This window comes from Neltuma alba, unplaced genomic scaffold (assembly GCF_004799145.2).
Source record: "Neltuma alba isolate B1F8T4 unplaced genomic scaffold, ASM479914v2 tig00013522_pilon, whole genome shotgun sequence".
Taxonomy (NCBI): Eukaryota; Viridiplantae; Streptophyta; class Magnoliopsida; order Fabales; family Fabaceae; genus Neltuma; species Neltuma alba.
Window position 1 is genome coordinate 31,907 of NW_021637740.1, and position 26,003 is coordinate 57,909.

The 26,003-nt window shown below is 38.9% G+C and overlaps 4 protein-coding genes across 4 annotated transcripts; 1 reads left to right on the forward strand and 3 right to left on the reverse strand.

Moving 5' to 3' along the window:
• Positions 1-2,524: 2,524 nt before the first annotated feature.
• Positions 2,525-9,175, reverse strand: LOC114738085 (BRCT domain-containing protein At4g02110). Its single transcript, XM_028926104.1, has 10 exons — positions 8,936-9,175; positions 8,695-8,784; positions 8,301-8,405; positions 7,537-7,638; positions 7,359-7,443; positions 7,095-7,164; positions 6,922-6,966; positions 4,128-6,362; positions 3,593-3,809; positions 2,525-3,358 (listed from the first exon to the last, which is right to left on the reverse strand). Exons 1-10 carry the CDS (start codon positions 9,158-9,160, stop codon positions 2,795-2,797), a joined length of 3,738 nt encoding a protein of 1,245 aa, XP_028781937.1. The 5' UTR covers positions 9,161-9,175; the 3' UTR covers positions 2,525-2,794.
• A 216-nt stretch (positions 9,176-9,391) lies between these two features.
• LOC114738089 (transmembrane protein 205) lies at positions 9,392-11,542 on the forward strand. Its single transcript, XM_028926108.1, has 3 exons — positions 9,392-9,679; positions 9,978-10,197; positions 11,108-11,542. Exons 1-3 carry the CDS (start codon positions 9,474-9,476, stop codon positions 11,321-11,323), a joined length of 642 nt encoding a protein of 213 aa, XP_028781941.1. The 5' UTR covers positions 9,392-9,473; the 3' UTR covers positions 11,324-11,542.
• A 2,286-nt stretch (positions 11,543-13,828) lies between these two features.
• On the reverse strand, positions 13,829-17,864 carry LOC114738087 (phospholipase A1 PLIP2, chloroplastic). The gene is made up of 5 exons (XM_028926106.1): positions 16,923-17,864; positions 15,613-16,113; positions 15,329-15,388; positions 14,810-15,226; positions 13,829-14,719 (listed from the first exon to the last, which is right to left on the reverse strand). The coding sequence occupies exons 1-5, from the start codon at positions 17,556-17,558 to the stop codon at positions 14,141-14,143; spliced, it is 2,193 nt and encodes a 730-aa protein (XP_028781939.1). The 5' UTR covers positions 17,559-17,864; the 3' UTR covers positions 13,829-14,140.
• Positions 17,865-20,497: 2,633 nt separating this feature from the next.
• LOC114738049 (dnaJ protein ERDJ3B) lies at positions 20,498-24,621 on the reverse strand. The gene is made up of 10 exons (XM_028926060.1): positions 24,271-24,621; positions 24,046-24,194; positions 23,824-23,953; positions 23,395-23,506; positions 22,750-22,866; positions 22,454-22,540; positions 21,407-21,466; positions 21,238-21,315; positions 20,965-21,036; positions 20,498-20,885 (listed from the first exon to the last, which is right to left on the reverse strand). Exons 1-10 carry the CDS (start codon positions 24,339-24,341, stop codon positions 20,727-20,729), a joined length of 1,035 nt encoding a protein of 344 aa, XP_028781893.1. The 5' UTR covers positions 24,342-24,621; the 3' UTR covers positions 20,498-20,726.
• Positions 24,622-26,003: the final 1,382 nt, after the last annotated feature.

The window sequence follows — 26,003 nt, forward strand, 5'->3', positions numbered from 1 at the left end:
CCTTAACAAGAAAAAAGAGAATTAAGATTTGATGTCCCTTTTCCTGGAAGAGCGCCTTCGAATTTTTCCCACCTTACTCTCTGTCCTCATCTTTCCCCATTTCTCACAACTAGATCCCCTTTATTGGTTATCAACTCCAATCATCCAACCCCACACAATGGGGTAATAAACTCATACAAATTCCCTTTGATTTCAAGCAGCTTAACATCTTGCAGTCTTATAACGAAAGAGAGTTATGTATAAAAATAAAGACTGGCTGATTATGCACTTGGTTTTATTTACTAATATCATTAGTGTTGCCAAATTGATGGTGACACATTGACAACCCACCTTCGGTGTTAGCTACTTTGCCATTCTTTTAGTCTATGACATTGTTCTGTTTTGGTTGGATTTTTTATTCTCTGATTTATACCTAGATTCATTGTATCATTACCTCTTGCACAGTGCCTATAATACTGAGATTTGAATGTTGTGACTATTTAAAAAAAGAAAATCAGAAAAGAGGCATGTTATTTATCTATTTAGTAGCTAGATTTGGACTAGCAAATGGCATTGGTGGAGAAGTTGAAAACATGCCTTGCACATCTTCATCATTCACATTATACAATACCCCTCAAGAACTCTCCCCCAAGGCGTATGGATTATATCACTCATCGGCAAATTGTCCATGAATAGCTCTTCTGACACGGTATTATTATCCTATTCGGAATAGGTCAATATTTAAATTTTAAACATTGATCTTCGTATTAGAAGCATATTTTAATATCTTCCGGCGAAAGAAAAGGTGCATATCACGAGGCTACGAGTTTCCTTCTATCCTTTTAAAATGCTTACTTTATTCTATAGTCAGAGACCTCAGGGCATCTTTGTAAGACTATTTCTGATCTTCTCATAAATTGTGAAAGAACACATGATAGACTAGCTTCACACAAGAGGAGGGCACCAACTGGCAAGCGAAAGTTTAATGGAATAACTTGGGTAATTGGGGTGGAAACAGGATAAGCAGGAATATGAGATGGAGCTAAAAGAGAAAAACGGCACGTGATGTTTGAATGTTGGGGACATTGGAAAGAGGAACGGTAATGGCCAGATATGATGTCAGTGGCTCCATGTGATGCTATCATGTGCTTTCTTGAATCTCTAATGTGCCTCTCCACCCCCACTATGATCGATTATAGTGTCTCTTTATAGCTCTTATCAAAACTGGGAGGCATATTGGCTGCATTAATTCTTATTTTTAACGCATTCATTCTTGTTATGCACCAGGCACAACGAAAAGGTGCTTAAAGAAACATGTTTTCTTCTGATTATTTCCGACTTGAAGCTGAATGTTGCAGTCAGCAAGAAAAGCCGAAGTGTGGGATTTTCTTTTTATTGAGGTCTGAGTCTGCAATTAATAATCTTCTTCGCTTTGAAGGGTGATGGATTATGACTTATGAATCCTGTTCCTGGCGAATAACAACTCAAAATCTGCTTCACAGTCAGATTCCATTTAAGGAGGATCCGTCCAAGATTGGTTAAGAGGGATCAGTTTTAGTATTAGGCTGTGCCGTTGAGGGGAATGCAAAGGCTAGGACGAATATCATAATTGAACCATCTAATCATACGGAGGTTATTTTCAAAGATTTCTATGACCGTACCTTAAAAAAGGCCGTATTTTGCAGGAGTGCGTCCTTGAAAGTTGAAATGGAGATTGGGTTGGTTGCTGGTCTTTCCTCGTCAAAATTATTGGGGAAAATTTGAAAGTGGCAACAGTTGGCACCGATGATAGGCTTGTTAATTTTTATCAACTAGTACACGTAGGAGTTGAAAGATTATATCCCAATTTTAAATATAAGATTTTTTTTTTTTGGATTTCTCCTCCAGTATCTCAGGGAAATAGGCGTCTTTCAGCTGTGACAACATCCCCAGACTAATCCGGATCGAAGGCTTGCAAGGAACCTTTCGGTCTGCGCCCTCTGGCCCCTTAGGGTGCTGCATTCCCACAGCTCGAACTCGAGACCTGTGATTAAGCTAGGACAGCCAGCTGACTAACCTAACCCCTCGGGGTTAATATAAGACTTATTTTTGTAGTGTAATTTGTATTATAAAATAAATCTTATATTTGGAACCGGAGGAATATATTATTTTGATTTTGGACTTTTTGAGAGAGTGGGCTGGGTGGTTGAATCTTTTCAGGGACCAGTGGGTTGGAAAGGAAACTGTACGCGATCGCCGTGTGGTTTTGTTTTTTTTGGTATACGCGATTGCCGCATGCTGAGTCAAGGAGAATTATCCAACACCAATGGGTTCTTAGCCCTGTGACAATGCACCCTTCCGAATTGGGCCATCTGACTTTCATTTGCAAAGTTGACCGAACCAAAAGACTGGAGCCTAATCGTCCAAAACCAAAAGGAAATAAGTTGTGATGTTTTTAAAAAATATTTCTTCCAAAAAAAAGGAATAAAATAACCAGTCTGTTACCGTTTGATCTCCCTCTCCCCCTCTTCCCAGTCTAATTAAATTTCTAGTTTCAATAATAATGCATGACATTTCTACCGACCAAACATGAAAATCATGCACGAATAAATGCACAGAACCTCTAACATTACATGAAATTTGAAAAATAAATTGCCCTATCCAACAAACTTATTTACAATCAACAGTGGCTTCGTCAGAAACGTCACCCGGACATCTTTTTAAATCAAATAGATTCGATGCTGATATGGCAGCAATCTGGATCGATTCCATCGTGGCCAGGCGGATGCTTCTACAATTGAAACAAGCTTCCCATGAAAAACGTAAAAAGGGATAGTCACTTGCTCTTCGAGGAAGACAAGACGCCTTTTTTCCTTTTCTTGTTAGAGATAGAGCAGTTTCGGGTTTCACTGCACTTGGTACAAAACCAATCCTCCTCAGGAACAGCTTTCAGAGGAGGATCGCAGCAATCGATGTGGATACCAACTCCACAACCAACGGAACCACTTTCATCACCACAAATCAGCATCACGTCTCCTCTATCTCGGGATCCACATACTTGGCAAGCTGTGTCGTTACCATCATCAATTTCTGGAGGATTCTCAATGATCTCTTCCGACTTCCTTTGAAGGTTAGCAAATGACCTCTCTGCCCAAGCATGAGTCCCATAAAGTACATGTTTCTCGAGTGAGATACCGGGCTTGCACACATACTCCACCAAGTAGTCAGCTAAAACACAGGGTATCTCATGTTTTAAGAATTCTTGGACCCACACGTCAACACGTGGCATGCCCGGGCTAACTATGGCATAGTCAATACCGGTATCAAGGAGCCGGGTGTAAGGAGGTGAAGTTGCTAATATAGTTCCATCTCCTGCTTTGACTACACGCTTTAGAGTATCCTGTTATATGTCAACCAATCAAATGAGAAGCATACGTCAAATTAAACAATCAAGTACTGAAACAATGATAAACCTGTTAATTTAAATCATTTTTGTGTAAAGGGAAACATAAAATTCGCCCACTATTTGGGCTAGCCCTCACCCAAGGATTATCTGAGATGGAAGACACGGCCAGCAATAATGGGAAATAAGAAAAGAATATCTAGACAAACCGGATCTTAAAGGCAAACCTACCAAAGGTGGGACAATGCAATCGCCATATACAATAATGCGCATTCCATAAAAGGCGCCATGACCTGTCTTCTCTTTCAAAAGCCGCCATCTTCTTGGAGCCTCCAAATTGATTGCACCATCCTCGCTGAGGCCACTCTTGTGCCACTCATAAGGTTCTTCTGTCAAGAATTTACCTTCCTGACTACAGGCAGTTAAGTAATCAGTTTTAAGAATCCACCTGCATTCCAGTCCAAATAAATTAGAATACATGAATTGAAATAAATTAGGAGCATGAATGAGTAATAGAAAGCATATGCTGCTGTTTCTAACTCCGGCATAAAACTTTTAACCATTAAAAAACTTTAAGTATGAATACCAACAGAGATATGACTAGAATCTAAAATAACCAGATCTTATCTAAAGTGTACTGTTAAGTTGGTGTCGGACGCAGCCAAACTTTTTTCCAGCCAAACAACATTGAATGCAGGTCCTATGGCTATTTCTTTCCAAAGAGGAATCACGCAGTTCAACTTAAACCCAGCCAGAATTTCCATACCTCCCTGATGCAGCAGCAGCAAAAAATTTCTCAGTCCTGCGTATAGGATCTGGGGTTATGAAGTGTGTTGCCTGATATGACCACTGATGAGAATCCCGGCAGACCCTTCCTTTCAATCGCCTAATCATTTGTTGAAACTCCTTTCTCTGTAAGCGATGCCCACTTACTATAAAACATGCAGCTTCTCTTTTTGCTCTTCTGTTATCCCCTGTCGTAGATGAATTAAGAACTTTTTTCTGAGTCTTTCGACTGATCTTTGCTTGACCTGCACCAATACCAAGAACTGAATTCCCAATGTTTATACCCTCCCCAATGCCCTCTCCATCAAATGGCCTGTTTTCCTTCTCCACTTCCTCAAAACACTCTGAATTATTTTTCAGTACGGCTGAGCTGCTATTTTTACCAGCAGGAAATGAAGCTGCTTCCATGGTTTCCATATTTGTCTCGTCTTTCCTCTCTCTGGATGCAGCCATCTCAGGCCTCATTTTATCCTTGGTAAATGTGGCTTTCTTGTTTCTGCCTTCTGTAAGTTTTCTCCCTTTAGGCTTTCCTTTTACTTTGGAGGTAGAGTCTCCCAGCTCAAGTACCACTGGTTTAGTTCCATTTGTATCTTCCTTTGGAGGCTTTGATTTAGATTTTGATACATGGTGAGTTGCTTCCAACTTCCCTTCTGTCTGGGTAACAGATTTTTTCAAAAGATTAACTGATTCACGATTGTCTTCATCTGCTGCCAGTCCCTTGTACTCAGATTTGTCATCCGGAGCCTCTGTTTCTTCATCCTGAAATTCTCTGCCATTGGCATTTTCTGCAGATTTACAGACACTCTCCTGCTCCATTGACGTTTCGACACTGACAATTTTAGAGGATTTATGGAGCTTCTTGCCGTCACAAAGTGCTGTCTCTTTCCATCCACTTAAACAACCTGCATCATCAGCTTGAGGGGTACTTTCATTTAATGATATGAAACCCTTCCTTTTAGCAGTAGCACCTGATTTAGGTCTAGAACCCAAGCATTTCTTGGCAACTGTCTTCTTGCGCGGTGATTTTCTAATCAACTTATCACTTACTTTGTTGGATAGATCCAGGGTAACATGACCAGTTGATTCCTCATTTCTAGACTTCTTTTCACTTGAATATGAGCATTCAAGATCGTTCCTGGCATTATGAGGTTCTGTTCCATTGCCATCTTGAACGACTTCTTCCCCGCCAAAACCTGCAATATCAGTCTTGCCATTAATTTTGGGTGCATTATCTTGCAGAGACTTCGAGCTCACTGTTTCTGGGTCCTTTATATCACCTCTGCCCACAGGAGAATGGTGTTCTATCTCTGGTAGTTTATTGCTATCTGTTAATGGGGATCCTTCAATGGAAAGTTTTGTTTCTGTTGCCATCTTCGATTTAAATTTAGTAGAAGCTTCAATCGTCCTCTTTTTAGTTAACAAATTACTTGGCCCTTTCTTGTTATCAAAATCACTTCCTTTTCCAGAGCCTTCAACAAAGGCGAAGTTGATGCTTTCACTTGCCTTTTCCTCCTTGCTCAAAGAGGCGTCTAGGTCAGTTCTTAATTTCAAATTATTTAAAGTTGATGCAGAAGGATCACTTATGTTGCCAAGGCTTTCATTTAAGCCACTTGAAGGAGAAAATCTCTTTAAGTATTTCCTAGAGTTACTTGCAGCGCAACCCTTTGCATCTGAGTGTGCATGTCCTTCAACACTTTCAGAGGTCAATCTCAAGTCATTAACCAACTTCCCATACTCAGAAGTGCCAGCCTGAAGATCAGGAGGATGACCCGATGAATCAGCATTTCCAGGAATACCAAAATTTTGGCAGTCAACTGCATCTGGAACACAAGTGTTTTTAGGTTTAGTGCTCTTGGCACACGTGTCGGGTAGCTGGCCAGATGCATCATGCCTAGAAACGCCAGTATCCCCAGAACATTTTAGAACATCATGATGGATGTTTCTGGTTTGATCAGATCTATTCTCATTTTTGAAAATTAACAATGACTCGTGGCCCTCATTTACTTGCCGCAATCCCTCAGGAGCAGCAGAACCAGGAAAGGCATTAGATTCCACTACTACAGGTTTTGATGAGCCAGGGGATGCAGCACTATTAACTTTTGGACTAAAGGGAATCTTAGTTGTATCTCTTCCCCCAGAATTCCCAGGCACGAGATCTTCAGCTTCTTCTTCAGAGTCTTTAGCTTCTTCTGCCATCATCTCTAGTTCATAACCACTGGTTGAGAACGGATAGAAGTTGAGTTATTAGAAAAATTTTATTCGTTCATGAGGCACAAGAGAAATTCTTTATGATTAAATCATATCAAGCGAATAATTTAAGTTAATCAGCTTAAACTGTGTCTTTCATGAATGCCCTACAATTTGCAAAATTGCAGTGAACATAGCGGAGTCTATGCAGCAATAGGCCTTTATTCCACCAGAGAAAACAAGCGCCAGGTACATAGTGCATTATGCAATGACAAGGTGTCAGATAAAGCAACACTGGTCCTTTATTCCTCCCTTATGCAATGAAAAAATGTTTCCAGATTAAGTTATTTTTCAAAATCCATATCAGGTCCAGTCACTACCTTAAAACGAGATTTTAGACAATAGTCATACAGACACCAAGATGACATAATAAATATGCCAAAAGAAATCAATCTGAGAACTCACGCACACACATATGAATATTTCCTTTCATGCGTATCCATGTACAAGATGAAAGAGTCGTGCTAAAATGCTTTACATGCAACAAGACATATTATGCCAACTACTTTGACGATAGGAGGGCTCACCTCTTCTTATATTTTTCCTCAGGGAGAAGCACCCAGTCCTTCAAACTGGAAGGGGGGAAATCACAGCTTTGCATTAAATAAGTCCAAATTTTTATAACAAGTTCCAAATTTCGAAATAGATGGCATGTTATATGTATAATATTATAAGCAACAAAGGGAAAATAAATAAATACCAGTCTTCCAACCACCGATGATTAACTAACTTAATTGTCTGCAGTCTACTGGCAAGCTCATACTTTTCTCCTGCTCACAAAACAATTTTCAATAAAAAGTGTTAAAGATGATTAAACTAAGTTATTAAAAAGTCAGGGGACGCATTAAAATGAAAAAATATTGATGAACATGAATCATCCTAGCAATTACATCAGTGAACCAAATACTTCGTACGCTCTTGGTTGCATGTATCAGATTAGTTCAGATAAAAGTACGTCGCAAACCTTCAAATTTGTAGCATATAAGATGAGTAACTTTGCTTGCCACCAATGGCTTCGAAAATTCAGCACCCATCAGGCCCACCATTGTCTGATGAGGGAAAAACAGGTTCAGGTCTTAATTGTTACAAAACAGTTATCTGCACAAGCTCCAAGAGAAAACTGAAGTATGAGAGACTCTTACCATAATGTCATCCCGATCCTGACGTTGATAACCAGTCAAGCAAACAACCAAAGTCTTCGCACCCGGTATACCATTCAAGTCTCTCAGGGGTCTGTACATGACCTGTACAGAAAACATAGATTTCTAACAGTGTCCAAACTTTCCTACGATGATAATATAAGAAACACTTGCAAGAATAATGATATAGCTATTGCATTAGACATGTATGCAGTTCCTCACATCCTTGTTGTGAGGTTCCAATAAACACATGACAAGTAAATGGTTCTCCATAATAATATGACGTGTATAGCTTAATAAACGAACCAGCAGAAACCAGACACATGTCATGTTATTATTAGAAAGCTGGGCAATTGTTTCAGAGAAACTGACAATCAAGAAACAAAAATTGCATGTTATCAGAAACTTATCCTCACGATGACAAAGAAATTTCAACCAAGTTCTGGGCAAAATACAACTCGAATGAACTCAAAGCTCTATATAAGAGAACATAATTTACAGTTGTAAATGAATATAGTGAAAGGACCCATGAACTAAACCCACACCTTAAAGGTATACTTAATATTATACAGGTGCAAAAGCAATTACAAAGATTATCTTTCCTCAAAAACAACTAACATACTAAATATAATTCTAGCGATGAACTGAGCCATGGCATATGTCTTACGCTAGCTAATTATATTCCAAAATCCAAAGGAAGCAAATTTCTCGATAAGGATTTGGGGGCCAAAAAAAAAAAAAAAGGATTTACAAAACCACAGACATACGGAGGTTGCATCAACTGGCATGCCAATATCAACACTATGATCAACCCACAAAGCCGTGACGAGCGTCTTCCCATCATTTCTTGCGGCAACGCAAATAGGATCATCCTGCATAATACATCGTAAAGCAACGGCCGTGAAGTCTAAATTGTTATTGTAAATTAAATACACAATTCCAAAACTCTTTTCTCCCATCTCTAAATGCGAATGCTATTGGAAAGAAAAATTGGATTTTCTGCATAACAAAGGAAAAACAACAAAACTCGGCCCCCGTTTAGATGGTTGGGATTGCAAGCCGTAAAGTGCTTCTTAGAAACCGGAGTGAAATGAATGGGGTAGTATATGGTGAATTCATATGCTCAGATGTAAGAGAAAACAAAGAGTGAATTTGACTTACATATGTAAGTTTGCCCACAACGACATGAGTGCAACTTGGACCGTACTGACCAACGTCAACTCCACCGCCGTTTACAAGCTTGAATCGGACCTACAGAATAGCATAAAATCAATCAACAAAAGGAAGAAAATGATAATTACCCTTACGTTCGGCAAGCAATCGCCCAGATTGGCCCCGATACGAGAGAAACCAGTAGCAGAATCAGATACAATATACAAACAGAAATGGAAGAGCGAGAAACCTTGCTTTCGTTGATAGGATCAAAACCATAAAGAACGAAACGAATATTGAAAAACACTTGCGACGGAATACTTGTTCCCAACATTTGGGAGGAAAAATCGGAGGTGCGATTTGGGGTCGGAAGACCAAAAAAGATTGAGTTCTGCTCTTCAATCTTCACTTCCGTCAGAGGTGCGATTTGGGGTCGGAAAGCAATCCTCATTTTTGCGAGGGAAACTTTTCGCATTTTATGTTTTTTGATTTTGGCGCCTCTGGCGCGCTTCTGGCCATTGCACCTGAAACTTACTGGCCCAATCTGCACATTACGGATAACAACCCGACCCAGGCCCGTTTGTCCATTGAGTTTTGACTTCTTGGGCAAGAGTTGATTTCTTGAAGGTTCCAATTTCCGATTTTGACCCCATAAATAACAGCCGGTCAATGTTAGCGCCAGAGGGGTTGGTGCACCTAGCCGCGTTGAAGCAGAATTTAGCCTGTGGTCGACTAGAGAAGATCAGAAGAAGAGGAGGAGGGAAAGAGGTTGTCTGTCGTCGTCTGAGATGGCTTGGCTCACGCGATTCTTGGCGGCTGTTGCTTTCTTAGCCATCGGAGTTATATTCTCCCCTGAAATCTTTGGATCAAAATCGAACGCTTCCCATTCCATCAAACTGTCAACCTACCTCAAATTGGCGCATCTCCTCAGCTTCTCCACGGCTTTTGGTGCCGCTCTATGGGTCACCTTCATCGGCGGAATTATCATGTTCAAGTACGCTTTCATTTTCCCCCCGCTTAATTGCACATGTGCATAAGTTTTCCGAACTAAGGATACTACGACGGTTTTATTAGACTGAAATGTTGTCTCGGATTGGACCCAGATTTTTCGCTGAACCTCTAGACACGCTTGAGTACTGAAAAAACTTACAAAACATTATTTGCTTGATATTTAAAATGCTATATCAGCCCTACAATTTCCATGTTTTACTATGCTTTGCCTACCAGGTTTCTAGATGTGAGGATGATGTAGTGATTCCCCACCCCCCTCAAATTCATGATGACTTTAACAGGAATCTCCCGAGGCATCAGTTTGGTAACCTGCAGAGCAAGATGTTTCCGGCATATTTCTCAATGGTCGGTATCTGTTGTGCAATATCGGTGGCGTCGTTTGGGTATCTACATCCTTGGAAATCTTCGTCCACTGCTGAAAGATACCAACTTGGCTTCTTGCTTTCGTCATTCGCATTTAATCTTGCTAACTTGTTTGTCTTTACGCCGATGACTATCGAGGTAATGTATGTGATTTTCCAGTTTTTCACGGATAAATCATGAATTATTGAGTTATGCTTAGAATGTTTTCTGTGGTTATTGGTTCTTATTTCTTCCCCGTCCGTGAAATAGTTTGAATAATCACCCCTTGTCCGTCAAAATTCTAACATATTCAAGCCACCTTTATTCCGGTTATGCCTTTTGTATCCCTTCTCAATTATGTTTGCATGGTTAGAGTAATGCGACTCCGGTTAAGAAGGATTTGACTGGAAGGATTGTTTGAGAGTGATGTGGTTTAGGGTAGAGTGGATTCGTTGGGTGTTTGAATAATTTGAAAAACGTCCTTAGTCATCGCACATTTTGGGCTTAGTTTAGAAAACTAGACCAATGTGACTGATCTGAACAAAAAATTGGTGAACTAGCTAGGAAGTGGATCGCCTTCGGTGATCACTTCTACCGTGAATTGCAAGGACCTCAACCATCAATTGCATCCTGTGGCTCTCATTCATTCACATCTGAAGCTTTCTTTCCCAACAGTTGTGAAGGGCCACCCCCCCCCCCGGGGGGGGAAAAACTAACCACTCTGCTACCGTTGGATCAATCCGACAAACTGAAATGACGCAGTTCATGAGCACTTGACCGTGGGCGATTGAGGGGATCCACTTCCGAACCAGCCATGGGTTTGATTCTGGCTAAAAAAACCAGTCAAAAATCATAAAAACTTTTAGAATTGTTGTGGGCACTGTGGAATAGAAACTTTTAGGATGTTTAATTGACTCTATTGACATGTAATTGTGCATTCATATGTATCAATGATCTCAAACTTGGATACTGTGAAGCTGCCATAGCCCATAAGTTACGAGTGTGTAATGTATTATCTGCCTGAATATTTTTTCACACAGAATTTTAATTGTTGTGGGCTGTGACACAGTTGATGAGGCAAAGGCATAAAGTAGAGAGAGAGAATAATATTGGAGAAGAAATTGGTTGGTCAAAAAATGTTGAAGTCGCAAAGAAGAATCCAAAGCTTGCTGCCATGAATAAAAAATTTGGAATGATTCATGGATTATCTTCCCTTGCCAATATCATGTCATTTGGCGGCCTTGCTATGCACTCTTGGTACTTGGCAGGTAAAATGGATCTTTGATCCAGTTTCTGCTTCCCTTTCTGTGGAGGATTGTCGAGCTCATAAGTTGTTATTTTAACTAAGCCGCTGCTTGTTTTCTGGCAGTATAAGATGGAAAGATTTAGGATATTTATGTAATTTCTGAAAATATGCTGTGGAAGTATCACAGGACATTGCTCCAAGAGAATATTGTAATGCTCTATGAAAACACTGGAATTATTCGGCTTCGCAGGGAAATAAGTAATCATGCCATCCTGTCAGCAAAAGAATAAAAGGAACCACCCCCCCCCCCCCCAAAAAAAAAAAGGAAAGAAAACCGAAAAAAGGGAAGGCCTTTCTTTTTTAACCTTTAATGTGACGCGAAATTGGAGAATAACTTGATGCCTTGGGATTTGAGGCCAAACAACAACTTCGAGGTTTATGCTTATGGCTTCTCCAACTTTGCCCTTGAGGGGTCGCCTTAGAGAGTGTTTGGATTACTCAAAAAGTGTTTTTAAAAAATATTTTTTTTAAAATTAAAATGAATTCTTTCATATATTTATTTTATGTATTGTAAAAATACTTTTAAAATTATGATTTTATTTTTACTTAAACACTTAACGCCGTTTGGAAAAGCAAGTTTTCTATCCTTTTCTTTTCAAATTATGGTATGGATGTTGATGCTGAATGTTGAAGGTTCTGCATAATACTGCACATTTTTACACGTCTCTAGTGGCTCGACTACGAGAAGCCTTGGGAGGCAGTAGCTCTTCTAATTAGATTGGGTAAAAATCAAAAAGTAATTTTACAGTGTAAGAGGAATTTTGCCTTAATTTGTGTAAGCTTATTTTTTAAAAGTCAAACACCCCCTCTCTCTAATTGTGATTAATTGTTGAGTATTTTGTTTTTGTTACAATCTTTGCTCGGTCTTATTTCTTAATGAAGTAGGAGGAGTCTGGTGATAGGTTCTTTTCAGACTTCTGTATTGAAACCCTTGCATTATCCCATGGAAGAACGTTGAGGGGGTTTTTCAAATGCTCATGAGTCGAGACATCCAACAGTCTTGATTTATGATTTTAGATCGATCAACGACAAGGCAACTGGGGAAAAAGGTAATGATATTTGTTGGAATTGTAATGATGATGTGGCCTATGGTTGGGCTCCATACCCATATAATCTTGTTTATGGATGATTAATCGTCAACTTGCTTCTCGTGTGACCCTTCTTGCCGGCGGTTGCGCCGCCCCTCAGCCCCCCTTGCTGATTATGATACGTCATGTGGTGTGGCCAAGTTGATCATGACATGTTGAAATTCATTCCGCATACGTGTGTTCATGTAACGCATATCCATTATTTAATTTGATTAAAATAAAATAAAATCATGCGTGGATGGGTGAATTACGTTGAATTTGTGAGTAAAATTCCAAAAGGGTTTTTGAACCTCCAAGCAAAAAATGAAAAATATAAATAAAGAAAAGAAGAAGAAAACGTGTCCTGAAACAATTCGTCTTGTTTTGGTTAAGTGAGGTTTTAGGATCCAACTAATCAAAATTCTTATTCACCAAGGGGGAAAAAAAAAAGGATGGGTTGATAATACTGAGATAGATAAATCTGCAGAGAACACGAAGTGGCTGTAAATCCCTGTTGTAGTTCCCCCCCCCCCCCCAAAGTAAAATTGAAACTTCCTAGCCGACAAAGCTTTGAATCAGAACCACGTTCGTTACCGGACAAAAGAAAAACCATTACAATAGCTAAACCCCTGTTATCGGTAGTCGAATGAGGCTGGGTTACACGGGGATATATATGCGTGTGACCGACCACTTGCATTCGGAAGATTCCGGGAAGGAATGAAAGCGATCACAAGTTCACAACACCAAAAATATTGGAAATGCCGAATATTGGGCGGAGGTCGCCATTGCTTTAAAATTAAATGATGAGATCGCCGCCCACCCACCTTAATTACTTCTCATTTAATTTTGGGTCTCGTTCTTCAATATCACAACCCCCGATTGCTTAAATTCATATCTGCCAGTTTGGTGGGAATCGGAAAAGTGATATAATACTTTATTACCAGAACAAGAACCGGAACTTGTAAATGCAAAGAGCGAGAAGCGAGTTAGGAATAAAAGTGAGGGCTTGTGATGGAAGATTAGAATGTGGGTTGCTTTGTTGGATGGATAGACGTTTGGGGGTGGGACGCGGGAGGGCCTACTCCTTTTGTCCGGTAACGAACGTGGTTCTGATTCAAAGCTTTGTCGGCTTTCACGCGAACGTTGGATCTGCATGTTCATCACATGCATCATTCCTTCCTCACACGGTTCCTTTTCCCTTGTGTTCCTCCGTTACTTGCCTTCCTAAGTTACAGCCTTGTGTTGTTCTCATCTCTCAACCAACATACCCAATAATCCCGTATAATGCCCCAACCCTAATTTCGTATTCAAAGCCGCCACGCAAACTCACTCCTCCCCCAATCCCAATCATATTTGACATTGCCCTCTTCCTACATGCCTTGCTACTTGCACAATCAGAAACCGTAAGAAAAGCAACTGTCTTGCAATCCTTCTTTCCAATTAGCCATGCCAAATATTCCATAAATGAGCAGCTAGTTTAGACAGGAATACGAGGGATGCTCCAGTCCATCCCTTAACCAGTCTCCTGGAATCAAGCAACTAGTTTTGCAAATTTCATATTTGAGGAATAATTTTTCTAGGGGCAAACACTATTTCTGAGGGACACTTCGCTTTTCACTATTGAAATCAATGAATAAAGAATCACCTAATTGACTAACTGTCTCTACATCCATGTCCCCTCGTCCTATACAACTTTTCTGGCCATAAATAATGAATTATCATCCTCTATTCAATGGAGACTGAAGGTGCTCGTGAGTAACAAGCGTGCTGGAAACAAGAGCACCACAAACAAATGCATGTGTTGGGATGCAACAAGCCTACTGAACCTTTTCAACGACTCTCTCCCTGTTTTTATGACGCCTGAAAAGGCTGACCCCGCTTCACTCACATTGATTGATACCACCGACCTCCTGACAACAGCGCCAGCATCAATCCCATGGGGTGCCAATGCCACCAGAGGCCACCACACCTTCCGCCTGTGCTCTCTCCTCCTCCTTCGGATTCTGTGAAGTTCGTCGCGGATCACGCTTCTAACAGATTTTAAGTAGGAATTCATGTCATGATCCCTTTGTATAGTTCCACCTGAACCATAAGCAGATCGGTCACTTAAGATCTCAAGTGGATGTGGTGAGTTCAAAAACACCAGCTGTGCAGCTAGGAGCTGCCTGTAGATGTGATGATTGGATTCTGATGAAAGACCACCCAAAAGATAGAGACCACATCCTGGGGGAAGGAGGTCATGTCCTGGGGAAAATTTCTCTTCCGGCTGCAGAATTAGCAGTTCACCCATAGGTGTATATAATACCTTCTGCAGTGAAAGATTCACAAAGTGATTTAGAGGATTAATGACATAATATGAAGTTCTTTCTAAACTTGAAACTTCCATGAGAAAGATTACCTGGGTATTAAGACAAGGATGATTACGGAAGTTTCCATTGACAGCCTTTAGCAGCTCTGCTACATGATTAGGATAATTGCAAGAAAAGGCTCGCGGTACTATGTCTCTGTGCATTGTAATTGCCTGAACATGACTCTGGGGCAATCCTAGCTTGTCTAGCAGTCTATCACCACCACACATGATGGAAGGGGCACCAAAGGTTATAACAGGAAGAAGGGAGGAGATTGGCACTTCGTCTCTCATCAGCAGCATGAGATTTACAAGCAATGCCAAACTTCCCCCAAGGGAATGCCCTGTGAAACGGAACATTGCACAAGAACCTTGAGATCTTAGGTGTGCATGAACCTCTGGCAACATCTGTTGGTAGATCCCTTTAGCAGCCTCATATATACCTCTATGGACAAGAATATCCAGCCCCTTGGGAAAAAAAAAATCATAACATGTATCTCATTTTTACCAATTTTAAGAAATTTTCATGATTGTTCGTTAACAAAAGGTCTGAGAAAAATTATTAACTACCTCAAACTGAACAGGCTCGAAAAGTAGGTTTGCTTGCCAGGATTCTAGGGACTCAGAGCCCTGCACATTTTAAACAATATATTATTTGGGGAGTAAAGCAAGCCACCAAAAAAATTCAAATTCGGCAAAATAATCTAAGCACATGCAAGTTTGAAACATAACATGTTACATTACACAACTACCTGTTCAGAATATTATGGTCTTAGTTGTTCAAGGTTTTACTGCTAACTTTCAGCATTTTATAAATATTACTACTTAAAATAGAAGCACACCACCCTGTTTACCTGGATGACAAAAAATCTGGTACCACTCTGGTCATCATCACATATGAACCATTCACAGGGTGATGAACTTGTTGAGTTCAAATCATCTGCAACAGCCTGCTTCACTTCTTCCTTCGCAGCCACCACAGCTGTCACAGAATCAGTAGTTGCCATCAAAGAAGCTACCTCTGTGTTTACCATGTTGACACCATCAACATTTGCACTGCCTCCTTCAAGTGAACCTTCACTAATCCCATCTTTTGAGGATTTAAATGGAATTATGCTCCTGGTCCGAGCATTTAGGTAAGAGGCAGCAGAGGCAGCAATCTCATAAGCAGCCAACGCACTAATGTTGGGTCTACTGTTCTTTTGTTCCTTGCTTTCGTCTCCGTCATGCTCACTAGTTTTCACTTCCTGAGTTTCAGCTGACACCTGATTTTTTTCAGCCGTTGTAGAGGAGTTTCTTTTCTGTTGTGATGAAGTTACAAAACGCAGTCCATACTTTTGCAGGAGGTTCCCCGGCTGAATTAACAAAGCCAATATATAGATCAATGACAGAGATTTATAGATGTCTTTATATTATACGTTGCAAAAGGATTTTACACAAAAGATCATGAATTAACACCCATCTATTCAATTAACCCAGGACTATACGTAAACGGCAAAACATCAATCACATGAGTTCCGAGTATCAAATTGTTCAAAAATACATCAACTAAAAAATTTTACGATCTATTATTCCATACTGTTCTGAGTTAACTGAGCAGAGTTAGACACGACATAAAAAACAAATTATTGGGGGCAATGCAACCTAAGTATAACATTGATAAGAAGGTGTTCCGTATTAAACCAGCCGAAAGAATGTTCAATATCCCTATCCCTTGTGGATGACAAAGCACGCCCACCAGGGGGGAAAAAAAAAGAAAAGAAATTTCCACAGCAAGCACTTACAACGTGAAAAACGTAAATTTCAAAGAACTCTGACAATTTTTGGCTAATCTGAGATAAAATGAACAATCAGCAGGATATCTGATTTTCAAGCAATGCGATACCACCAAATCATTCAGATTTCAGAGTAGTCTCATCCACAATAAAGATTTTACGAGTTTCTCAAACTTCGCGACGGCAGACGAGATCTGAAGCCTCGTAGACCATTATGTCCTGCCCTATATTGCCTTTACCCAAGAAAAACGGAACATCCAGTCATTTCTTTTAGAGAAATATTTGTCTCCAATAAACGATTAGGCGATTAGTCATACAGATCAAACTGTATTGCCAAAACTCCGATAAAATAAAGAGAGCAAACATAAGATAAAAGAAAAACACCACACCTTGATTTTGGGTATACAGTATGCCAAGCTTCCCAAATAGGACATCTGCGCATACAACCTGGCTTCAGCCAACGACACCCTCCGAAGCATCCTTGAAAATGAATCCCTGTCAAATTGAATCTCTTTATCACCACCATCATCATCAATCTTGCAAGCATCACATAGCTCCTCATTATCACACCCAGACCGGTTTGTTTGATCGTTAGCTACGCCCTCCTCCTCTTCGATTTCCGTATCTTCATCACCACCGCCATGAGCACTGTTCCCCTGTTCACCCCTCCAGATAGATTTAACATGTAAAATCTTAAAGACCCAGTTCCCACTCTGACCCTCTGGACCCATTGTGCCATTATCCTTGTCTTCTTGCACAGCTTTTTCTTCCCCGTCCTCCACCGATACGGCGTCGTCGATGGCCAGCCCATTGTACCTGTTACTTCCACCTCCGCCGGGCCAGAGAGATCTGAAAGGGTATTTAAACGAGAATCTCGAAAAGACGGATTTCTGGGTCGATTTCTCCGTCGAGGACCGCCCAACCGCGCTTACCTGAGGCGGGTTTGTCCGCGCATCCAAGGACCCGCTAATGGAAATCGTTGGAGGCATCCCAGTTATACCACTTTTGAAACACAGGGCATCCATTCTAGCTTTCTGTGGTTTGCCTCTGTTTCGAAAGTTCGTCTTTCGCTTTACGCAGAATGTTACAGAGAACGGTCAATTGCAGTGGACGATTCTATCAAATTATGGTCTATCAATAAACACCATAACCCTTGTATATTCCCAGAAAGTGGGCTGTCAATGGTTACTTACTTCGTCTGCTTCGTTTCGTTGTGTAATATTACAGGGTAAGAGCGGAGAATCAAAATGAACGAAGAGAAGCAGTGAGGCTTGCGACAATTTAGAGAGAGATGTATAATAATATACTGGTCAGGGCGCTTATCAGGTCACCAACTTTCGTTTCCCCGTCCAATTGATTTCATTCTTACATCATTTTTATAGGTTATTACAAGTTTTTTTTCCTATAATTTCATAAAATCAAAATTAAATAAATATTTTCAATTTTTAAAAAAACGCAAGTACATATATCTTAAAAGATATGTAAACTTTTCGATAAATATATAATTTCTTGCTTCACGAAACTTTTTTTTTTTTTGACATTTTGTTACGAATGTGTTTTTTACCACGGCTAACATGGTTTTTTGACAAGAAAAAGATTATATATTAATCAAAACTTTGACCTCAAATGGCGACCTCGTTGCGGTTTGAAGGGTGGGTTTGGTGTTCGGAATTTGGATTGAAGCGCACGTGGGTAATGGTCAGTCTGTCGGGTTGTGCAACATTGAGTTTTCGTACGAAAGCGCGTGGTCGGACCCACAGCCTGCCCCTGACGGTTGCCGAATTACTCAAGAAGAGTGCCACGTCAGATATTTTAGACGACTACTGACGTGTCCGTAACGCATGAACCCGCTGCCTTCCTATCTTTCCGTAAACACGAGATCTGAATCGCCTCACGCGCCCCTGTTATGACGTGTTCCACTCGCTTTAGAAAAGCTACACCTCTCACCTTACTCGAACTTCAATATGTCGCGGTGGCACTATAGTAATATTACAACGTATTGAAGACAGTTGACAACAAGATGTCAGTTTGGATTCATCCAACAGGAAAAAAATAAAATAATATGCCAATCATATCTAGTTAAAGGATTTGTTCTTCTCCTTTTCTTTTCCCTTCTCACTTTCAGGACTCTCAGGATTTGGTCTGCTTGTTTATGCGAGGGTTGTCGTTTATCTACTAGAATAAGTTACTCCTTCACAATATAACAAATCAAAATTTAAATTTTTATTAAGAGAAGTATTCATATTTAGTGTTCAATAATATTTTAAATAAGATTAATTTTAGCAAGAAGATATCTACACTTTAAGGGGAAAAAAAACCTTTTAGATTGAGCCCGGTCACAATTTAAAAGTCCAACTCGTACGGAAATCCTTGTTGGGCCAATACAAGATTTAAGTTGTAATCTAGTTCATGCTGTAAACTAAGTTTTATGTTCAGGACAACACCGTGATTTGCTTATGTACATGCTTGGGAGACTATCACAATCCATTTCCGCCTGAAAAACTAGTACACTTAATTTGGACATTTCTACACACCAAACACACAATTCATAGAGGCAAAATCGTTACACTATCTTTGATTCGATAAGCTTTATTATTGAGATTATATGGTTTTTAATATATAATTCAATTTTTCGCCAATATATAATTAACTTTTATTCAATTTAATATATTAATATATTTGCTAACCAGATATACAAAAATGTATTATGTCTACAAATTTTTAAAATATAGTTTATTTTCGCTGAACTTTACAAAAAAATTTAAGATAGTACAAACATTTTTTAAAAAAAAGTAATATAAAGAATTGTTTGAAATAGATGTCAGAATTGTGTGATTTAATAAAATAAAATTTAGAAAAAGTTTATGAGGTTTATTTTTCAAATTATGATGTTTGTTCAAGACCCAAAGCTTAATTATCCAGTTAAGAAATCCCTGTCAAAATCATGGCCAAGGTTAAAACCCTCCGGAACCGTTAATGCTTGGACATGATGTGTTTTTTTTTTTTTTAATAAGGTGAATATCGTATGATTTCCCGTTTATTTTATATATGAGCGCGACTTTTTACTCCTTCTACTTTATTTAGTAGCCAAAAGTATAAATCAGTTCGCCCATTTTTATCACAACTCACAAAACAAGTATCAGACCTTTTACGCCAAATTATCTGCATTATCCTGACTATCATTTTTATTTTAATATTTAAATTTTGAAAAAATCATAATGCATAATAAAAATATCTTTAAGTTTTTAATTTCAAAAAATAGCTTAGACTAGAAAAAGATGAAATTAGAACCGTCTGAATCAAATCTATAAAATCCAAAGAAAGCATACATAATGAATACGATTGGGAATCCACTCTCCTGGTTATTGTTGTTTTTATTTTTAGTCACAATTGGGAATCCAAACCCGTCAAGCATTCTTTAGCTGTTACTGCGGATATTTCATTTAATTTCATGCTAGTGAATAATGAAGGAAATATAGATTTTGTCCTGACAATCGAATTTTAACCTTGTCAGCTACTGTTACCAGGGGCCTGTGTTCATATTCTCCTTTAGTTCAAATGAGACGCCCTTTTGACGAGTGACTTACTCAGGCATTAAGACAAGGCATCCTGCCATTTTAACGCTAGTCATACAAGCTTAATCTTCAGCCCACCTCTATCTTGGTGTAAGTACTTTCTCGATGTCCAAGTTATTAAAAGCAATTATATTCTTTTAATGAAGATTTAAACCTTGACTAGCCATTTTATAATAACTTAGTTCTTTTCATTATACCCAATCCCCATTGATTCTTGATGTACAAGTTGAATGCACGCAGAGTGGTCAATGCTTAATATCCAGCAAAAACAACCAGCTTCGTCCACAAATTTTATGACTTATGTTACTGTTGCACCATAAGCAATTTCCAAAACACAACTCCCCAAAATTTCCTAGGTTTAAGCGACCGCTTTCCATCCAGACTACAAAAGCTAAGGATCCATGTTTCGTTTCAGATCGTGTTAGACTTTCCTTTCATCTTGACAAAAAATAGCATGTCTAAAAGGGCGGTGTAGTCCTCAGGACTACAAATTGACCTCTATGACAGAAAACCATTACCCACGCGTCAACTAACCGGACAGCGAAGCCTAATCTAAAATTTCCCGGAGGTACCTATTAATCACGTTACATTGAACAAAATATCATGTATCCATGTATCCTAACCAAGAATTGCTTTTATCTTCGTTTTCTGCTCCTCCGTAAGTGACGTGGGGAACAAAACCTCAAAAGTTACGTGAAGGTCTCCTTTCTTTGTGCTCATATGTAATGGCATGCCCCCTCCTTTGAACTTCCTCACTTCCTTTGGATTCGTGATTTTCTGAGGGGACAGTACAAGTCTGTCAGAAGTTTGCTATTTTCGTTTCTATTTAAAACCTGACAAACGGAATTAGTATCACCTTTGAGCTGATGTCCACCAGATGCTCATCCAGGTGTTTAATGGTCTTCTCAAAACCTACAAGAGCTTGAACCTGAAAGAAATGAACCCAATGAAGTCTCAACTTTGAGGTTCTAAGTTCAAATGTTAAAAGAAGGCCCGTGTGTGCGTCCAGCGCAAAGAAAATTTAAGCACGCATAAAAGAGATGGGCACGGTTATACACTGTCTTCGTTGTACTCGGCTGGTAAAAGCGAACTACCATTGGTATACACATGAACAACTAAAAATGCTTACCAGGGATATAGTAACAGTGGTATGCAACTCATTCCCTTCCCTTCTGAAGACGCCATGGGGTGCTGTACGGATGCGAAACTATCCAAAATTCCAAAATACAGTACTCAATATCAAGAATACGAATCTATACAACAGACGATAAATAAATACAAAATAACTAGTTACTAACTCTTAAATCTCCAGATTCGCCATCAATCGTAGGCTCTCCATCTTCATAAAATAACACTTCCTGTGAAGGGACAAAAACTTGTAACTCCACGTGCCAATGATACGTCATCAATTTGCATTAAAACAGAGAAAAGCACATAAGAGAGTGCAAACCGTTCAATATTCCAATTTCCAAGTACCTTGAAAAACTACTTAAAAAACCCCTCTCCCTACTCTGACATGCACTATGTCTCTCACTATCCATTTGCTGTCAACATAAAGTCTAAACCCCAATAGTCAGTCGAAACAATGTCAGTCAACTGAATCCAACTCACAGGCAAATTATTATAGCAACCAACTCCGTCTTCTCTCATTTTCAGTTCTTTAAATTTTTCAGGGAAATTTCTCATTCATCCATTCATCTGAGGATGAATTTGACAAAGGATGGAAAAAGAATAATGGGAGTGATATGATCAACGAGGTGGGTACTTGGATGTAAACCAAAAATTAAGCCATCAATTAAGACGCAAATTTGAAGTGTTCTTCATTGTGAGTTGTACTTTTCTTTGCAAATCATTATTTGTAGTTCCTATTTATTTAAAAGAGAAAAAAAGAGAGACATGAGTTGCGTCGGTTTCCATAATTGTGGCAGATCCCATGACTCTGGGAATGCTTACAAAAGTACACTACTATTACCCACTAATGAGGTCTTGACATTGACTGAGGAATTCGAACCAATACCTTTTATGGAGTATGAGCCGTATTTTTACAAAATGACCAATTTTTGCTAGTTATTTGTTGGTTTTTCATATATTTTAACTATGAAATAAAATATCAAATTTGTTTACCCCCTTTTTCTTCCTCATTTTTCCCTATTTACAGATCAAACTCAGCTTAAGGATACAAACTAAAAATTGGTTTATAATTGAAGATTCTTTTTGAAGTTTAAATCATCGCCCAATCAGAGCGTTAGTGTCTTTAAAAGCTTTCCCATAGCGGAGAGCATACGCGAGAACAGCTTATAAGACTTAATGATATAATACTAAAGATGACAGCTTTAGAAGTTTACCTGCCCATCTTGCATGCCTTTCTCAATATCAACAGTGATGAAGTACCCCTCTCTTTCATATTTGACATTAGGACATTGCTCACAGACCTGTAAAGTAAATTCAGAATAATAAGTGAGCATCTCCACTTATTTTAACCACTTGAACAAAATTAACCCGCACCACCCTCCCAAAAAAAAAAGGGAAGGGGAAAAAGCCCAAAAGATGATGACACAAGAATTTGCAAGTCTGCATTATAAATACAACATTAAAAACTAAAATGATATGTTCTATCAACATTATTAGAGAGGCTGTTCACCTGCTCTGTCATCTGTTGAAACATTCCAGGACCAATTTGCTTGTGGTAAACCTCATTTCTACAATTACAGCGCCTCTTCCCCGGTGCTGGCTTTAAAACATTCTTCTCTCTCCAAACCTTACAAGTACAATATAAAATACAGAGTGAAGCAATCACATTAAACCTCAGAACTTCTAAACATCGAGTGCCCAAGACTTGTGCACGGTGAGTTAGCACCTAAACTGAATATCACTATGATTCTTTCCAAGTATCCCTGGCTTGGCTATGGTGTGTTTCAAAATAAATGCATATAATGGTATAGTACAGTTTTTGCGATAGAGCAGAGAGGGAAAAACGTGCTCCAGGAAAATCAAATCTGTGATGTCGTGTGGAATATGTGAATTGGAATTTAGGTAACTGAGCCTTGTGCATAAACAAGTTTTTAAAAATAGCAGCCACTAAACACGTTCTGCTTAGCAGCTGTTATTCTATATGACTTGGCCTAATAACAGAGTACACGTTATCATTTATATGACAGCGAAATGTTATATATTGATCCAAAAAATAAATCTGGCATCATTTGCATGTCAGCAGAACTCTGCATCTCATCAATAGATATAAGGTTCTATTCCATTTAACGACAACAATTGCTCAACATCACTGTACCTTCAAGGAACCTCCCATGTACAAATCTTCCAGGGTTGCATCCAATTCAACAATGACATCATCACCTTTTACAATTCGCTCTTCCTCCTCCATTGAACCTCCACCAAAGAAACTGAAAGAAGAACTCTAACTTGTGAAACAGAACCCCATATTACACACATAAGTATATCAGAACAAAATAAGTATTACTGCCCGCAAGATCAACCAACGATTGGATGAATATAAGTGGAAATCAGTTTCAGAATAGTAATGTGCCTCAACTCTGTTCAGGTTTCACGCATGTGCACTCTCTGTCATGCAAGACGAAATTAGGCATAAAATTTTATAAATAGCTTTTCAAATATTCATGAAGATACTGCGTAGTCAAAACTTGGCCTCTTCAATTCCCCAAGCCCCAGTACGCATGATAACAATACATATTGGACTTACGTGCTGAAAATGTCTTGGAAGTGCATTCCACCACCACCTTGGCCTCCACTAGCAGCATGCTGCTTCAAGCCCTCTTCACCGTACCTATCATAAATACTTCTCTTCTCGCTATCCGACAATACTTCATATGCTAATTCATTAACAGTCGAAAGAGGGAAAAAAAATCAGAACCAAAACAAAAACATATTCAATTCCGATACGAATCAACCAATCCACATATACCATTGTTGATCTCAGCAAATCTCTTATTAGCTTCTTCGTTGCCCTGATTCTTATCTGGATGATACTTCAATGCCAGCTTCCTGTACGCCCTCTTTATCTGCTCGTCGGACGCACCCTTCGACACTTGAAGTACATCATAATAGCTTTTTCTGCCACCGGATGAATATAAGCAAAGGCTTAATGCCAAATGTATGCATTGTTCATGGGAGAAAACAGAAAGAATACCCGGCAATGACGTTTAGAGAATAGCAGAAGACACATAAAATGAGCAGAAGCTTTTCTCTTCGATGTGCCATGAATGTTAAGAGAGGTATGGGTAGAGCTAGAGAGTTTATCTCTCGAAATGCAAATCTAATGCCCTAAAACAGGATCTCGGTTCAAGCTTCAGAGTCGAAGCATCAAGATTCGGAATTAGGTTTTTCAAAGAGAAATCAAATGAAGAAAAAAGCCTTGGATGGTTGAATCGAGCTCGAATTCTGTTCCTTCCTCTCCTCCCTTGTTGTTATCTTCTGGCTCAGATTCCGTCTCTGCTTGCTTTCCACCTTCCCAGACTGAAAGTGATTCGGAGGATCCTAGATGGCACCCGCAGACTCCTCTCTGCAACGTGTTTCATTTCATGAAGAACTCGACCCATCTCGCGGGCGAATGGCTGATTGACCCAATCATATTATCACACGTGGATATTAATTTTTCTTGCTTTATAAAAAATTTAAAATAAATAATTTATACTGTATCTCTGCACAATATAAAATACTATCTCTGGTCCTAATCAGTCATCATCCACCTCCCGAACTGAATTTTTATACCACCCACCGTCCTAATTATTATTTGTAAACTGATGAGCTATGGTTATATGGTTCAAGGATGCTTCTTAAAAGGTTTGGTTCGGAATACATACAATGAACCATGAACACGGTTGATAAATTTTTCATGATATAGACACATAGGAGTATAGAGAATGAAAGGCACATGTCTATTAGAACAAGTTGATTTTTAATTTTGTTATAAGTATAATATTTTAATTCACCTTATCTTTTTTATTTATTTATTTTTTTAAAGTAGTTTTTGTAGTACTTGTATATGTTAAAGTTTTTATTAAATGATAATTTTAGCTAATGCACATTGTTAGTAAAGATCTTTTATGAAATACAACATTTATTTATTACAATTAACTAACTTAACTATTTTTTTAATCATTTCAAATTAATCAACTAGATTTTATATTAGAGACTAGACATGGTATCTAGTAATTTTCGATCCCTTTGTTTTTCTTTCTTTCTTTTTCTTAATTACACCCCAAAAACGAAGACTCACAGATCTACCTCTTCAAACTAATTTTGGTCTACGCAATAAGACAGAATTGAATCCTCAATAATTTGTTTGTTGGACGAGAATACTCCCTTTGTTTTTGTTTTTTGTATATAACGGACCAAAGCCCAAACGGCAACTAAACCAGGCAATCAATCATGGGCAAATAAGTAGCACCTAATGAATCCCCATGCATCGGACCACATGAGCATCAGGCGGTTCGTGGAGTAATTCAAGACACAGACTAAGAAATACTACCTTCGGTCCCAATTATAAGAATCAGTTGACTAATTTGAGGAGATTAAGAAAATAAGTTGAGTTAGTTATTTGTCCTAAATAGGTATTGTCTTTCCTAAAACATCCTTACTAATCAAATGTATTGATTAGAACTATCATTATTAGAAGGGTTATTTTGGAAAAAATGTATATATACAAGAGACAAAGTGGATTGGGGTCTTATATTTATGATCAAAATAAAAATCAAACAGGGTTTTATATTAAGGACTGGAGGTAGTATAATTCATGTGTTTTTTCTTGTTTAATTGATAAACTTTTTCTATTTGCTAAAGCATAGGTATCCTCCTATTAGAGGTAATTATATTCAAGGCACTATGGGACACTAAATGTAGACACCAGACCTAACCCTGTTG

Bases quoted from the DNA above. Each gene is read 5' to 3' on its own strand.
- LOC114738087 (XM_028926106.1), bottom strand. From the start codon at position 17,558: ATGGATGCCCTGTGTTTCAAAAGTGGTATAACTGGGATGCCTCCAACG. The intron at 16,114-16,922 runs GTGTGGTGTTTT...TTGTTAATTCAG, and splicing joins ACTGTATACCCAAAATCAAG to CCGGGGAACCTCCTGCAAAA. The intron at 15,389-15,612 runs GTAAACAGGGTG...TAAAATGTGCAG, and splicing joins CCAGATTTTTTGTCATCCAG to GGCTCTGAGTCCCTAGAATC.
- LOC114738049 (XM_028926060.1), bottom strand. From the start codon at position 24,341: ATGGCACATCGAAGAGAAAAGCTTCTGCTCATTTTATGTGTCTTCTGC. The intron at 23,954-24,045 runs GTATATGTGGAT...TTAATGAATTAG, and splicing joins ATTTGCTGAGATCAACAATG to CATATGAAGTATTGTCGGAT. The intron at 21,467-22,453 runs GTAAACTTCTAA...GTCCCTTCACAG, and splicing joins AAGGCATGCAAGATGGGCAG to GAAGTGTTATTTTATGAAGA.
- LOC114738089 (XM_028926108.1), top strand. From the start codon at position 9,474: ATGGCTTGGCTCACGCGATTCTTGGCGGCTGTTGCTTTCTTAGCCATC. The intron at 9,680-9,977 runs GTACGCTTTCAT...TGACTTTAACAG, and splicing joins GGCGGAATTATCATGTTCAA to GAATCTCCCGAGGCATCAGT. The intron at 10,198-11,107 runs GTAATGTATGTG...GCTGTGACACAG, and splicing joins TTACGCCGATGACTATCGAG to TTGATGAGGCAAAGGCATAA.
- LOC114738085 (XM_028926104.1), bottom strand. From the start codon at position 9,160: ATGCGAAAAGTTTCCCTCGCAAAAATGAGGATTGCTTTCCGACCCCAA. The intron at 7,639-8,300 runs GTATGTCTGTGG...TTTTCTGTACAG, and splicing joins TGCCAGTTGATGCAACCTCC to GTCATGTACAGACCCCTGAG. The intron at 6,967-7,094 runs GTATTTATTTAT...CCCCCCTTCCAG, and splicing joins CATCGGTGGTTGGAAGACTG to TTTGAAGGACTGGGTGCTTC.